This window comes from Castor canadensis, chromosome 15 (assembly GCF_047511655.1).
Source record: "Castor canadensis chromosome 15, mCasCan1.hap1v2, whole genome shotgun sequence".
Classification (NCBI taxonomy): Eukaryota; Metazoa; Chordata; class Mammalia; order Rodentia; family Castoridae; genus Castor; species Castor canadensis.
The window spans coordinates 2,088,486-2,102,364 of NC_133400.1; the positions used below are offsets into that span (position 1 = coordinate 2,088,486).

At 52.8% G+C, this 13,879-nt stretch overlaps 1 protein-coding gene across 5 annotated transcripts in view; it reads left to right on the forward strand.

Moving 5' to 3' along the window:
- Nucleotides 1-13,879, forward strand: part of Fbxo31 (F-box protein 31) — a 29,824-nt gene that overhangs the window by 13,123 nt on the left and 2,822 nt on the right. The window contains exons 2-8 of one of the 5 annotated variants that reach the window (XM_020179526.2): nucleotides 734-805; nucleotides 2,635-2,721; nucleotides 8,088-8,164; nucleotides 8,563-8,730; nucleotides 9,253-9,327; nucleotides 12,039-12,148; nucleotides 12,698-12,851. In XM_020179526.2, coding sequence (XP_020035115.1) covers nucleotides 734-805; nucleotides 2,635-2,721; nucleotides 8,088-8,164; nucleotides 8,563-8,730; nucleotides 9,253-9,327; nucleotides 12,039-12,148; nucleotides 12,698-12,851 — 743 coding nt within the window. Of the gene's footprint in view, nucleotides 1-733; nucleotides 806-2,634; nucleotides 2,813-2,902; nucleotides 2,922-8,087; nucleotides 8,165-8,562; nucleotides 8,731-9,252; nucleotides 9,328-12,038; nucleotides 12,149-12,697; nucleotides 12,852-13,879 lie in introns of those variants that run through there. The other 4 variants (XM_074055511.1, XM_020179527.2, XM_074055512.1 and 1 more) reach the window with 4 other exon arrangements.

Consider the following 13,879-nt stretch of genomic DNA (forward strand, 5'->3'; position numbering starts at 1 on the left):
AGGAGTGAGCATAGTGGTACCCTGCTGGGCTTGGTGTGGCGCAGCTGTCAGTGAGGGTAATGGCCAGCAGGCAGTTCTGTGGCTGCGTGAACTAGTACAGTTATGGTGCTGTTCCCAAAGCCCCTAGGACCTGAGCTAGAGGCCTGAGGTTTTGGTGGAACGTGGTGAGGTGGTAAGTGTCAGTAAGGACTAGAGAGGAAGAAGCAGGTGGTTCTGTTGGTGGGGTGAGGGTGTGAGAATGGAGGAGATGGGAATGTATCAGGAGCTCATTTACTGCTCAGGACCAGGGCAGTCTGATGTAAAAGGGACATGGAATGTCCTACTCCTCTTCCCAGCATCTCGACGGGGTTCTTGATGACAGGTCCTGTGGCTGAGTTGAACAGAAATAATTGCATGGTGAGTCCTAACATGCCAGTGACTTTGCTTTCATGGGGAATGGTGCCATTTTGAGACAGCTGAATTTCTGTCACGCTTTTCTCGTAAGCCAGGATGGAACAGGTATTGAAGACAGCTGCTCACTGAGGGTGGCCCTGGGGGTGAGCAATCAGTGGCTTCATTGGTGGCTGGGCAGCAGCTAAACACAAAGTCGCAACAGGGAAGGGCAGATTCAGATGGTGATAGCCAGGGCCAGGCCCCTCCTGACCTCCCCTCTCCTGCCACCCTCTGTCTTCCACCTGTCTCTGTTGCTTTGTGGTTTATTGGTTTTAAGTTCTAGCAAATGTTTCTTTTGCAGAGTATGGCGTTTGTGAGAACCTGCGGAAGCTGGAGATCACAGGCGTGTCTTGTCGAGACGTCTATGCGAAGCGTGAGTTAATTTCCTTGTTCCTCCATCACTAACTTTGTGCCAGAAGCAGACAGTGAGCATCAGTGACAAATGACAGAAGTAATGTGGGCCTCTGTTCCATGTTCTGACACCATCTCCAGTTTCAGTTGTTACTGGCAGCCATAACTCTAAAGTTTGGGACTCTGATTCTTCCTGTTCTGGACTTGCCACTGACCTTACTTTTCAGTCCATTGTGGCCGAAGGTTTCTTTTTGTGATGCAGCAGGGCCTGCATTTTTGTTTATTTATTTAATATATATTTTATTTATTTTTTGGTGGTGCCGGGGATCTTATCCAGGGCCTCACACCTGCTAGGCAAGCATTCTACAGCCCCAGCCATGTCTTTAATTTCTAAGTGATCTGTAACGTGCATATTTACAGGGGCACAATGCAGCTGAGCTGCATGTCTGCGCCAATGTATTGATCAGATCAGCAGGATTGACATATCTGTCACCTCAGACATTTATTCCTTTGTGTTGGGAGCATTCAGAATTCTGTCCTCTGTCTGTTGGAAAGGAACAGTTGCTGTCAACCGTAGCTATCCTGTGTTGTGGAACAGAAGTGACTCCTGCCCTATGGCCCCTGTATCCATTACCAGAGACCATGAGATCTGAGCAATGTGGCTGTGTACAAGACAACTCCTGAGGTTTTTGGGCTGCAGCCTGAAGGGTGTACACAGCTCATAGAGATTGGGAAGTAGGCATGGCGCCTTCTATCAACTCCTGCAGTTTTCAGAGGCTGCCTCACACTGGGCATCACACTTTCTGCAAGCAAGTTGAGTTCTCGGCCCCTGTCTTCTTTCTTCAAGTCTTACCTTCCCAGGGCCCCTTGGCCTTTGCCAAGGGCTCAGAGCCCCCCAGCATACTCTTTATCCAGTTGCCCTCCCTCAAAGCCAGTGGCCTTCCCATTTCCCGCTCTGTGGTTTCCACAAGTGTCAGCAGATGTGTCTTGGCCACCTGACCTGCATCATTTCAGAGCAGCAAGGAGACAGGTTTCTTTTCAAGAGGTGTAGGCACCAGCAGCCCCATTTCTGCAGGGACAAAGGTTGGGTGCCTGTCCAGGTGTCACATTATCCTGTGGCACCCAGGGGAGGGCTCACATGGTAGCCTGTCTTAGCTGTGTTCCACTGTCCCCTGGGAGAAGCTGTGGGTGCAGGTGGTTCAGAGACTGAGTGGCTGTGCGCAGGGTGGAACGAGCGAGGGTTCCTCCCCTGCTGGTTCCTGACTCCTTGTAAATGCTCTCAGATGCACCCGGAGTGCTCACTTTGCATAAGCCAAAGCACATTTTGGTTTCCATTTTAATAGTGTAGGAACTGTTTTTGTGAACATGTTATGAAAGCCATAATTATCTGGGAGAAAACTACTGAGCTTTGGGGACAGGTGGCTGAAGTCAAGGTAGCTGAGCTGGTCAGCCTGAGCAGTGGCAGGTCTGACTGTGAGTGAAGAGGCTGGGAACAAGTGCACACACCTCAAGAGCAAAAGGAAGTGCAAAGCCGCTTTGGGCCCTACTTGTCACCCCAGGTTCCCATCAGCCGCTCCTGCCCACCCCCACTGGGTTGCGGTGGGTGGGTCAGGTGAGTGAGTGAGTCTGAGAGGTCTCCTGAGGCTGTTGTGAGCTGCTGGGAGGTCTCTGGTGAAGGGCGGAGCATGGCATGGAGTGTCCTCTGGGCACGGCTGGCCTCCCAGCCTGCTGGGTGGTGGGTCCATGAGGATAGAGTCTTGATGAGGAAGGGGGTGTTGCGTCAGATGAAAACTGCTCACATGGTTGTGAAGAGCAGAGCCATCCTTAGCCTTCCCTGCTGTGTCCGTTCAGGTATAAATCCTCGTGTGAAGTCGGGACGCTTCATGAAAATTCTGCCCGATTACGAGCACATGGAGTACAGAGATGTTTACACCTGCCGTACGTACTCCCACTGGCTTTGCTTCTGCGTGTGAGCTTGGCACAGCTGCTTGGAGGGCCCTGGCTCACCGACCGACAGCGAGACTCCGAAGTAGGCTGGCCTCTTGGCTTCCACTGCCCTCCCACTTTGCTGTGGTGTTGCTCTGTGACTTTCCAGGACAGGTCACATTGAGTGGTGGCATGGACAGCTGTACACATGGGTTAGTTCCTGCAGAAGCATCTGGGGTCTTCAACAGCGTTAATCCAGGTCACTCTCACTCTGGCTCGGGGTGGGGGGTGCATTTCAGCATCTGTTGTTTAAGCTACTGCAAAAATTCACGTAGGGAAGAGAACAGTGTTAGGGGCTTTAAACTTGAACAATCGAAAATGAAATGCAGGGCCCAGTGCCAGTGGCTCAGGCCTGAATTCTTAGCTACTTAGGAGACAGAGATCAGGAGAACCACGGTTCAAAGATAGCCTGGGCAAATAGTTGAAGAGATCCTATCTCGAAAAATAACCAACACAAAAAGGGCTGGCAGAGTGGCTCAAGTGATAAGAACACCTGCCTAGCAAGCATGAGGCCCTGAGTTCAAACCCCAGTGCTGCAAAAAAGAAAAAAAAAAAAAAAAAAAGGACTGAGAACACAACACTTGTCTGGCATTGCAAAGATGGCTCTGGGTTCTATCCCCAGAACTGAAAAAAAAAAAAAAAACAAGCTGAATTTCTAAGCTTTACTAGCCAATCGTTTTTGAACAGTGATACGGATTAAAGATGCCCTGTGCACGTGTACCCACCAAGGCAGGCACCCGAGCAGCAGCTGATCCTCGGAATCAAGTGCATCTGATTGAGCTCTGGATCATCCTCCCGAGCCAGAGTTGCAGGAAATTAATGCCCTCTCCACTTTCTAAATTTCAGTTGTTAAAAGAGATTAAAAAATACCTGCTTGCAGCTGGGCGTGGTGGTACATGCCTGTGATCCAGCACTTGGAAGGCTGAGGCAGGAGGATCCTGAGTTCCAGGACAGCCTGGGATGCCTTGGGAGATCCCTGTCTCCAAACACAGCCAACCAACCAACCAGCCCCCCGCCGCCACCTCGCTTGCACTGAAAGCTGTTTTGAAGTTGCCAGGAGTGTGCACAGTAACGCGTGTCAGTGTGGTCTCTTTGGAGCAGACCCCCTGCTGGCTTTTAAGATGTCCATTCTAACAACACCTACTGAAGCAGCTTTCCCTCATGTCCTGTTGGCTCTGGACTGATAGCTGTGGTTTGACAACTGGGTCCCTGCTCACTTTGGGGACAGTTCTGCACTCACTGCAGAGATGTCTGGATGTGCTGAGCATGGTCCCGGGTCCCGGGTGGTGTGTGAGCACCCACTGACGACCCTTTGCTTGCACAGATGTTCAGAGGTGAGCTCACTGAGGGAGGTCAGTCGATGATAAGGGAAGAGGAGCCGAGGGGGTGGGCACACTTTCAACATGGGAGTGCTGTTCTTCACGTACGGTACCACACCATGTTGGAAACAGCCTCTCCAGAACACTTTGCGTTGGGCTCACCAGCTCTCCCTGCTCGGCAGCCAAACAGCAGGTCCTCCCCAGCCCCAAGGGAGGGATCAGTTGACATGGCGAGAATCAGTGAGAACAATTAATCCCTCTGTGTTGCCACACCAGCCTGGCTTAGGTGGAAATAGTCCAGCTCTTGGTGGTTTCCTCTGCCTCTCTCTGTTGCACGATTCTCCTGGAACGGAATTCCAGCCCACCTCTGGGGAGTCTCACACCTGGCCCAGGAAGCCCGAGTTGTTTCAGGTGCTCTTCCCTAGTTGGGGTTGGGATCTGTAATGTCCCAGGAAGAGGCCTGCACTGATGTCTGTGCTCCCAGGAAGCAGGCTAGAACATCTGCGCTTTTCAGCCTCCACTGCTTGCAGTGGCAGTGCTGCTGCAGGCTGGTGGGATCAGAGAACCAGTGCTCCTCAAGGTTTGAGTGGAGTTAGGAAAATACCTTGGAAAATTCACCTTGGATGATTCAGAAAATACAAGGAGGATCTCCAGTTGTGAATATGGGTTGTGTTTCTCTGCACACATTTAGACGACTGGCCCATTAGCTCATGGCCCGTATATGCTGTGAAAATCTTCACGCAGTGGGAAAGAAAACCATTTCCACCACCAGGCCTGGTGCCCGTGGCACCCACACTTTTGGTGTCCAGGTACTCTCCTGTATCAGTGGAGTCTTGGCGTGTCTACAAGCCTGTATAGTGTGTGGAGCTTTTGGGCTCTCCAGCTGCCTGCGTTTTCATTGCCCACTGGAAGTGCTCCCTGAGCTGAGACCTTGTCCTTCTTGCTCCCAGTCAGTGACATCCTCTGAACCCTGTGCTCTTGGGCCTGAGCCACCGCCTGCATGCAGGACTGTCTCGGGTAGAAGCAAGCTGGTGCGTGAGGGCTGAGCACCAGCTCTGTGGAGTCTTGTGACCTCGGATCAGCCACTTCGAGGTGTCCCTTTGCTTTTTTGTCTCTTGATTGTGTGCCTTGTTGCCTGGACTGTTGGTGAGAAGCAGCCCTTGTGGCAGCTCTGACACCTTTCCTTGTGCATGTTGATGGTGACTGCAAGGCATTGAACCTAAAAGTCAGCTGTTATAGTGCAGGGCTCTAGGCCTCCTGGCTGTGCTCCAGAATACGCTGTGTAGAATGTGAAAGTAGCCTTGCCCACCGTCCAGAGAAGCTGGACAGCCTTTTTGATCCTGAGAGGTGTGGCCTCATACAACGGAATCCGGTGAGAGCTGCTAACACTGGGATGTTAGCATGGAGAGAGTGACAGGTCACCAGGAAGTGTACACCAGAAAGGTGCCCCTGTGCAGGCATTGTGGGCCCGTGCCTAGGAGACTTGCGGCTGAGCCACCTGCTGGTTCTTACTGTCTGTGACATCTCTGCTTGTGTCCTAGTTATGGCAGCTGCATTGAGGGGCAGGAGGCTAGTTAACTGCAGCTCTGCTTTCCTGAGGGCAAGAGTGACATATGGGGCCACCCCACTCAATGCCTCGATTCTGCACAGACCTACCTGCCTGAGTGGTTGCACGAAGTTGCAATGGGGACAGTGATCATCCAGATGGAGAGCACTGGGCACTCTGCACGCTGCGGGGTCCGGGCCCAATGTGCTGGCTTTCCTGCTTTTCCTCAGTGATCTTGCTGTGGGCAGACAGTGGGGCCAGGGTGGAGAGTGTTTTTGTTGGCTCTTGGGTTGAGGGGGGCAGGGTCTCTGGCTGTTTCAGGACCACATAGACCTTGTCCTAGGTGACTGAGGCCAGTCGTTGGGGCTCTGGAGTGTCTCCCAGGATGGAACATGAGTCACCTGGAGGCAGGTTTTGTGTTTGAGGGTTTCGTAAAACATCTGTAGGCCCACAGCTGGAGAAAAGTTGCTCCTCGGGCCCACAGAATTCATTTCTTACAAATGGGCTACTTTTCCTCCAGCTCCAGCACTCATGGCTCAGTATGTGAGTTGGAGGTAAAGGAGGCAGGCTTCCTGTCCCTGGATTTTGTAATTTAATATGCCACCAGATGGATCCATCTATAAAAAATCCCTGTCACTGCGTGCAGGTGCCAGTGGGTGTGAGTCATAGCATTTACTGAAACAGTGCTGAAGTGCAGTTTCTTTACTCTGTCCACTTTTCAACATAAATGATGGTAAAAGGTTACTCTTTTTATGCTCTTGACAAGATTGCTCCATCCTTATCCTGTGGGGTGACTTGGTGGCTACTCTGTGGAGTGAGCCTCAGAAGTGGTCTGGGGAGGTGGGCCCCTGTCACCTACTCCTCCAGACTCAGACACCGCATACTGTCTCCAGGCCCTCTGAAACAGACTAGCAAAGTGTTTCTGACAATGGCAAGGCAAGTCGTCAGGGTTTCTTAGTGCATCTAACCTTGTGTGCACTTGCTGGATGCCGGCTTCCTTCAGATAAGTTCACGGGCTCACTTTTTTTTAATGAGTGTAGGTGCTTTTGTGAGAGCTTTGCCTGTGAGGCCACATTTCCGGTGTGACATCATTCTTCCCCATGTGTCGTGAGACATAGGCGTCACACGTAGGGCACGTGCTTCCCTCGCGGTCAGTGTGTTCACAGCTCGGGCTACCTTATCTCCTCTCTGTGCACTGTGCTGGTGTCACCTTAGCCTAGCCAACCAGCTTCCCATTGGTGGCCCTGGTACACAGAGGGCTAGACTGACTCTTCTTTGTTTTGGTTTTTGTTTTGGCTTTGAGGCAGGGTCTCATTGTGTAGGCCAGGCTGGCTTCAAACTCCCGATCCTCCCCCCTCAGCCTCCTGAGTGCTGGAGTTATAGATGAATGCCTGTGCTGCCTGTGACTGACTCTTAATACCCTAGTGGAGCATGAGAACCCAGGGAGATCTGTGTGGCTAGCCAGGCATCTCAGAAAGCTACATTCTTATTTCTAAGCTGCTGTTTTTCAGCACAGAGGCAGCCCGCTCCACTTTGGAACTGAGAGTGCTGAGTGTTCTAACATGCTCCCTGGGGCTGGCTTTTGGAAAGAAGCAGATACTGCTGGCAGTTAGATGGGGAGCTGAGGGGAGGATAGAAGTGCTCACTAAATCGTGTTGTTGATGTTTTCCAATACTTACTGAAGTTTGAAAACACAGAAAAGCTGAGAGTTCTACAGTGAAGCCCATTCCATATGGGCTCTTCAGTAGACCCTCTGCTGCACTCCACCACACGGCTGTCCATCTGTCCATCCTGCCCTCCTCCCTCTCCTCATTGACTTGAGTTTCCATCACTTCTGAGTAAGGTACAGACATGAGTGTGTTTCCTGCCTGGCTGTGTGAGCATCTCTCTGGAGTCCAGCACTTGCTGTTGGTCCTGATCTTACTTCGTATTTGTTCAACAAACACAAACCCATCAAGGTGTGGCCATCACGTAAGCAGACCAGCGTCACTGTGTGTCGTAGCAGACTCAGGAGCGGTTTAAAGGTGCAGGTTGGTGGCCAGTGTCCTGTTGTTACAGACCCTGAGTGATGGTCTGAGCTGGATGGGGAAGATCACCTGCAACCACCAAACACTAGGCACCAGATTGGTGACCTCCAGCTGTTGCCCAGCCCCTGGCCTTTCTTGGCCCTGCATGATTGACCTCCAACTGCCGTCAGTACTCAAAAACTGCCTATCGCTCTTGCAACCTGCAGTGACCCCAGGCTCCACACCTGGCAGTCAGGGCCCACGTAAGCCAGCCTGTTCTTCTGATAGCTCAGTCGCTCGCTCGCTCACTCACTCACTCAATATCATCTGTGCAAAGGTAATAGCCGTGGTTACCAGCACTGGCTGTCCGGTTGCCTCCGTGGCAGGGTCACAGTGTGCAGCAGCTTCCGTTCCTTCTAAGTGAGACTTACCTCTTCTCTCCTGCAGTGCTTCACCGATACAGACACATTTTGGGGCTGTGGCAGCCAGATATCGGGCCGTATGGAGGACTGCTGAATGTGGTGGTGAGTCAGGCTCGAGAGGGGTTCTGTGGGAGGTGGGGGCTGTGGGGCTTCGTGCTGGAGACAGAGCAACAGTGCCTTTTCTGCAGGGCACAGGCTGGCCTGGCCCTGCTCTGTGTCTGATGTTAGAGGAGATTTGTAAGAACGTCTCATCAGGTCACTTTGAGGGCTAGATTTTGTTTTGCAGATGAGCAAAGATTCATTGTAAGCAGCACAGTGTGCTCTCGGGCTGTCTGATGACAGGATACAGTGGCTTGGGGCCTCCCCTTTTGGACTATGAGGCATCATGTCCATGTCTGGGGGGCACTAGTTTTGGGTATGCAGTTGTTTGTTGCTCCAGATCTGAGCAGAAGGAAGTTGAAGAGTGAGCAGCGTGGCTTCTGCTCCCTCTCCGCCTGCAGGTGGATGGTCTGTTCATCATTGGCTGGATGTACCTGCCTCCCCACGATCCTCACGTGGATGACCCCATGAGGTTCAAACCTCTGTTTAGAATCCACCTGATGGAGAGGAAGTCAGCCACGGTGGAGTGCATGTACGGCCACAAAGGGCCTCACAATGGCCACATCCAGGTAGGTGAGAGCTGGGCTCTCTTAGACATGGCATGCAGGCAAGTGGGAGAGGAACTCCTCTGGCCTTCCCATCCCAGTGCCGTCCTGGGGCCAGGTGTGAACTGCAGACCCTGCCAGGACAGCTCAGCAGGGACAGGAGGAAGGGACTGCCTGCCCTGCCGTGCATGTGGTGTCCTGGTGTGACAGAGTGCCTGAGACTTCTGCATTCAGTGCAGCCTTTTGTTCTTTTCCTCCCGTTTGTAAGAGCATCAGCTTGGAATAAAGCGCTTGCTCTCTGACGCTGGCTTTGTGAGTGTGCTGTGCTGCCCAGCACTGGCCACAGCTCCTTCTCTGCCCTGAGCCCTGCTTGGGAGAAGCCATGCCCACCTGGTGTCTGGAAGGGTGTGAGCTTGGGGGTGGGTGCTGAGCGTCCTCCTTTGGGCGGCCCACTTGACTGCATCTGTGACGGGAGGGCAGTTGTGGCTGCCCTGCCGGGTGGGGTGACCTGTCCTCATCCTCTCTCCTTCCATTGCAACGCTGAAGATTGTGAAGAAAGACGAGTTCTCCACCAAGTGCAACCAGACGGACCACCATAGGATGTCAGGCGGGAGGCAGGAGGTGAGCCCAGACCTCTGGGAGGGAGGGGGAGGGGCACGTGGAGACACTTGTGCCTGGCCCCTCATTCTCACTGGGCAGAGAGTAGGCGACGTGTGAGGCTGTGGTCACGCGTCGTGTGTGATGTGTGCGAGGGGATGCGGCTTTGTCCCCGCCTCCTCAGGGCGAAGTGGGCAAGCACACTCTCTCTGTAGCCAGATCTTAACCAGCTTCCCCCATGCCTTGGCCAGCGCTCGTTAGCACAGGGGCTCCTGTCGTCGTCTTCTCTGGGAGCTGAGATTTCTGAACTGAGGAAATGCAGTGGAGAATGGGTGTGTGGCGGGGGGCTTCCTGTTGTCTGAGTAATTTTATGTAGCCTTTGAGTTTTAGTTTTTGAGATTTAAAAAAAAAATTTTAGGGAGTGGTACTGGGATTTGGACTCAGGGTATCCTCTTGCTTGCTAGGCAGGAGCTCTACAACTTGAGCCATACTCCCAGCTCTTTTGGGTTTATTTTTCAGATATGGTCTCTTATTTTTTTGCCTAGACCAGCCTGAACCTCAGTCCTTCTATTTATGTCTCTCACACAGCTGGGATTACAGCTGTATACTACCTTGCCCAGCTTATTAATTGAGATGGGGTGTAGATAACTTTTTGCCCAGGCTAGCCTCACATCTGGATCCTTGTGATCTCTGCCTCCTGAGTTGTTGGGATTACAGGTGTGAGCCACTGTGCCTTGCTTATTTCAAAACATGTTTAGGAAGTTGAACTTGTCAAGTATAAGATGCTCACTGTAGCTATATTTTTTGTTATGTATGCATTTCTTAGCTCATTTTTGGTGGCTTCTCCTTTAGCAGAGAACTTCATGAAGAGTTAAGATTACACAGTGCTATGCATTCCTTCTTGAGTCCTTTGAAGATAAATGAGGCCCATTTGCTGCGTGCATGGCAAGTAAGAAGGGTGACAATCATCATTTATAGCACTGTCATTTTCAGTTTGATTTTTATACACAGTCATAATATAGCATTTATATTAGGTGATGATTGTAGCCCACATTTAAGTGAAAAATGTAAGCATATTTTCCCAGACATTCATCAGGTGTTGAGGCCTGTAGATCACAATCCTGGATCAGAAAAGGCCCCTGTGAACAGCTTCTCTGTGGGCTTGCTGGCTTTGAACCTGAGTAGTAATCTCCTGATTGTAAATGTGGAAGGCACCTCCTGGTGGGACCCAGAGAAATGTCGGAGCCTGCAGTGGGAATCTTGACAGCGGTTGACACTGTTGATGTCTCTCTCGCTGTGAGTGAGGCTAGGATGAGCAAGGTCAGGAACGGTGCTTCGTGTTCAGGACTTCGTGGGTTTCCTTGACTCTGGTCCTAGTGAGAAATGCAGACCACTAGAGACTGACCTGGGTGTTAACGCTGCCTGCTCTTTCTTCACCGAAGCCCTGCGAGGCCTCTTCCCACCCCTGCCTGCCCAGGGGCTCCCTCTCCCAGAAGGAGACCTTTGGAGATCTGGGGCTGGGGGAGGAGTGCAGATGGGGAGAGAGTGCTGCCAGGCTGCCAGGGGCCCTTGTCCCTCTTGTCAGGGTTGAGGGCTGCTGGGAAGATAGGAGGGGCTTGCTAAGTGAGCGGTCCTAGACAGGCGGAAAGCTCCTCTCGTCCTCTGTGTTCCAGGCCCCTGCGTCCTGTGCGCATGTGGCTTGCCGTCGAGACGATTTGTAATAACGTACTTTGAAGACCTTGTGCCCACTAACCGGTTGGGATTGCTGCTCTGCGCAGGTCTCTTGGAGTATTTCGTTCAAATCCACTCAGTGTGGTGATGATGACATCTTTGTCCATTCCATGTTCCATTTGGTGTCCTTTTGGGTTTTTTTGGTGGTACTGCAGGGAATAGAACACATGAAGACTGCTCTGTGCTGCTTGTGTATGAAAGGGAGTTGCTCTGTGTCTTGTCCTTTCGTCTCTGCAGCAACTCTTGTCCTTCCTCAGTCTGGACAGTGACACATGAGTGCATGGGTGGAGTGGGGATTGTTTCCCTCCATCTACATCTGTGTTTGGAGCTGGCTCTGTCCACCTCAGGGTTTAGATAAATTATGTCAGTTGTGTAGAATCAGACTCTGGGCGCTGAGTGTCCTGAGCACCATTGGATGTTTGATTGCAGAATTCAGAATTAGGGCACTTTGGGGTTGCTGTGTTTACAAAAGTTCCTTCTCATGTGTACGTGAACTGACACTCGAGACCCTTGAAGTCTTGTGGAAAAAGAACCTTCCTCAGTCTACCTCCTCATGGGCAGCTGCAGAAAATGGCCCTGGTCACTCACGTGATGGGGTTAGTGATAGCTGTCTTACTGCATCCAGGTTTTCCCAGCATCCTGAGAGCAGGCGCAGACTGTGCAGTGGGGAGCTGGATCAGGAACACACCCCTCTGTCCCACTGGTGGGCACAGAAGTGAGGCTCCTGAGGGTGCTACTTGGGAGCCTGGACAGGGCCTGTGGCCTCACCTGAAGGGACACCTGAGGACCAGAGTCTGCTGCTTTTCTTCGGCACACCCACCTTGGGTGCAGGAGGCCCCTGGTGCATGGCAGCTCCTGCTTTTAATCTGCCCCCTGCCCCAGCCTGCCCACCTTTGGCCCGGGATCCGTGGCACACACAGTGGATCTGCCTGTACACGTGTGTCACTGTGTCAGCCAGCTCTTCACGGTGATGGTGCTGCTCACGCCCTGCGCTCTCTTGGAAGGAGTTCCGGACGTGGCTGAGGGAGGAGTGGGGCCGCACGCTGGAGGACATCTTCCACGAGCATATGCAGGAGCTGATCCTGATGAAGTTCATCTACACCAGTCAGTACGAGTGAGTGAGGGCCTCCAGGGCGTGGGCCATTGCTGGGTACTGTGAGCACAGTCCTCTGCAGGTGCTATGAGCATAGTCCCCCTTTCCTGGGGATACTGTGAGTCCTTGATCTTTGGTTGCCCAGAGTGTAGTCTGTCTTGGTGCGTATCCTCTCACTCTGGGTGTCGTGAGTGCAACCCCATCCCCTGCTCCCACCTCAGTGACTACTGTCTGCCTGATTTGTCTCTGTCACCCCCAGCATAGGCACACCAGTGTCCAGTGTGTGTGTTGGAGCTAGATGGGCCCTAAGAGGCCTGGCTCAGCCTGTCTTCAGGCCTCTACTGGGGTCCCAGAGCCTGTTCCCTTCACAGTGATTTGAGCTCCTTTCCTGAGGGTAATGGAGCAGGAGTGGTGCTTCCTTTCTATCCTGCTGAAAACACTCTGCAAATGGGGCCAGGCGTGCTGTGCCTGCAGGCTGGGAGTGGGAAGAAGGGTTTAGCCCGGTGCCACCCCCAGGTCTGGAGGATGCCTGCTCTGGCCAAGCTGAGCCTCTGGCTGTTCCCCCCACAGCAACTGCTTGACCTACCGTCGGATCTATCTCCCGCCCAGTCACCCCGATGACCTCATCAAGCCCGGCCTCTTCAAGGGCACCTATGGCAGCCATGGACTGGAGATTGTGATGCTCAGCTTCCATGGCTGGCGTGCCAGGGGCACCAAGATCACGGTGAGCAGTGCCCAGCTGCCATGGCCACCTGGTGAGGCCAGCACATGTGGGCTCCGTGTGAGCAAATGAGGGCCCACTGTACCCTGGCTGCCTCTAGTGGACCCAAGACCCTCAGCCCTGGCCCCTCAGGAGCACTCATTTTTGGGCCCCCTTCAGGCCTGATGAACCAGAATCCACATTTTTTATGAGGTCTTGGATTTTGTGTGTTCAAGGTGGCTTTGTTACACCAGTGGTCAGCCTTGGTCTGACCCAGTAATGCGTGGGGCAGGCTGAAGAATAGTGGTGCCAGGGTCTAACCCACAGTTCCTGATTTTGTTAGGGGCTGGGAAGGGGACCCAAGGTGTCCAGGTGACACTAGGGTGCAGCTTTGTTGAAATCTTCTGAGTTAGCATGCAGCTCGCAAGAAGCTTCCAGGGCCAGGCTGGACTGGGAACCTCACAGTAAAGCTCTCTCCTGACCTGAATACTGCCTTGTTGATGCTCCTTGCCGAGGTCATTATTTGAGTTACAGGGATGGGCGTGACCGACTGCGCTAGTATGTCCTGATCCTCCTATTAGGCTGGTGGTCCCTCTGCTTTGGAGGAAGCTCTTTGTGGAACGGGGACAAGCAGGGCCACATCTCTTCCCCTCTCTGAGCTCCTCTGGGTAGGGGTTTGGGTCCCTGTCCCCCATGGAACTTCAGGGCTGAGGTGTTCCAGGCGGACAGGTGTCCCCTTGGGCCTGCTGACCCCTGCCAGATCCTAGAAGGTCCATGGATGTCTCTATAAACTGGGCTTGTTCCTATCTGGGTCTCTCTGAGCACAGGTGAGCATATGTGTGTTGGCAGGTGTCCAGTCACCATTCTCCCGTCACTCACGGCATTGCTGTTCCTGGTTTTCAGAGACCCTGTCACAGATGGCCGCACTCTCTGGGTCCTGCTGATTAAGGGCATCCGAGTTTTTCCTTCCTAAGGAGTGTGCTCCTCCAGCCAGAGTGGATCTAGACTGGAGGCTGGGAAGTGTTTCTGTGGTCTCTGAGCCCTACTGACTG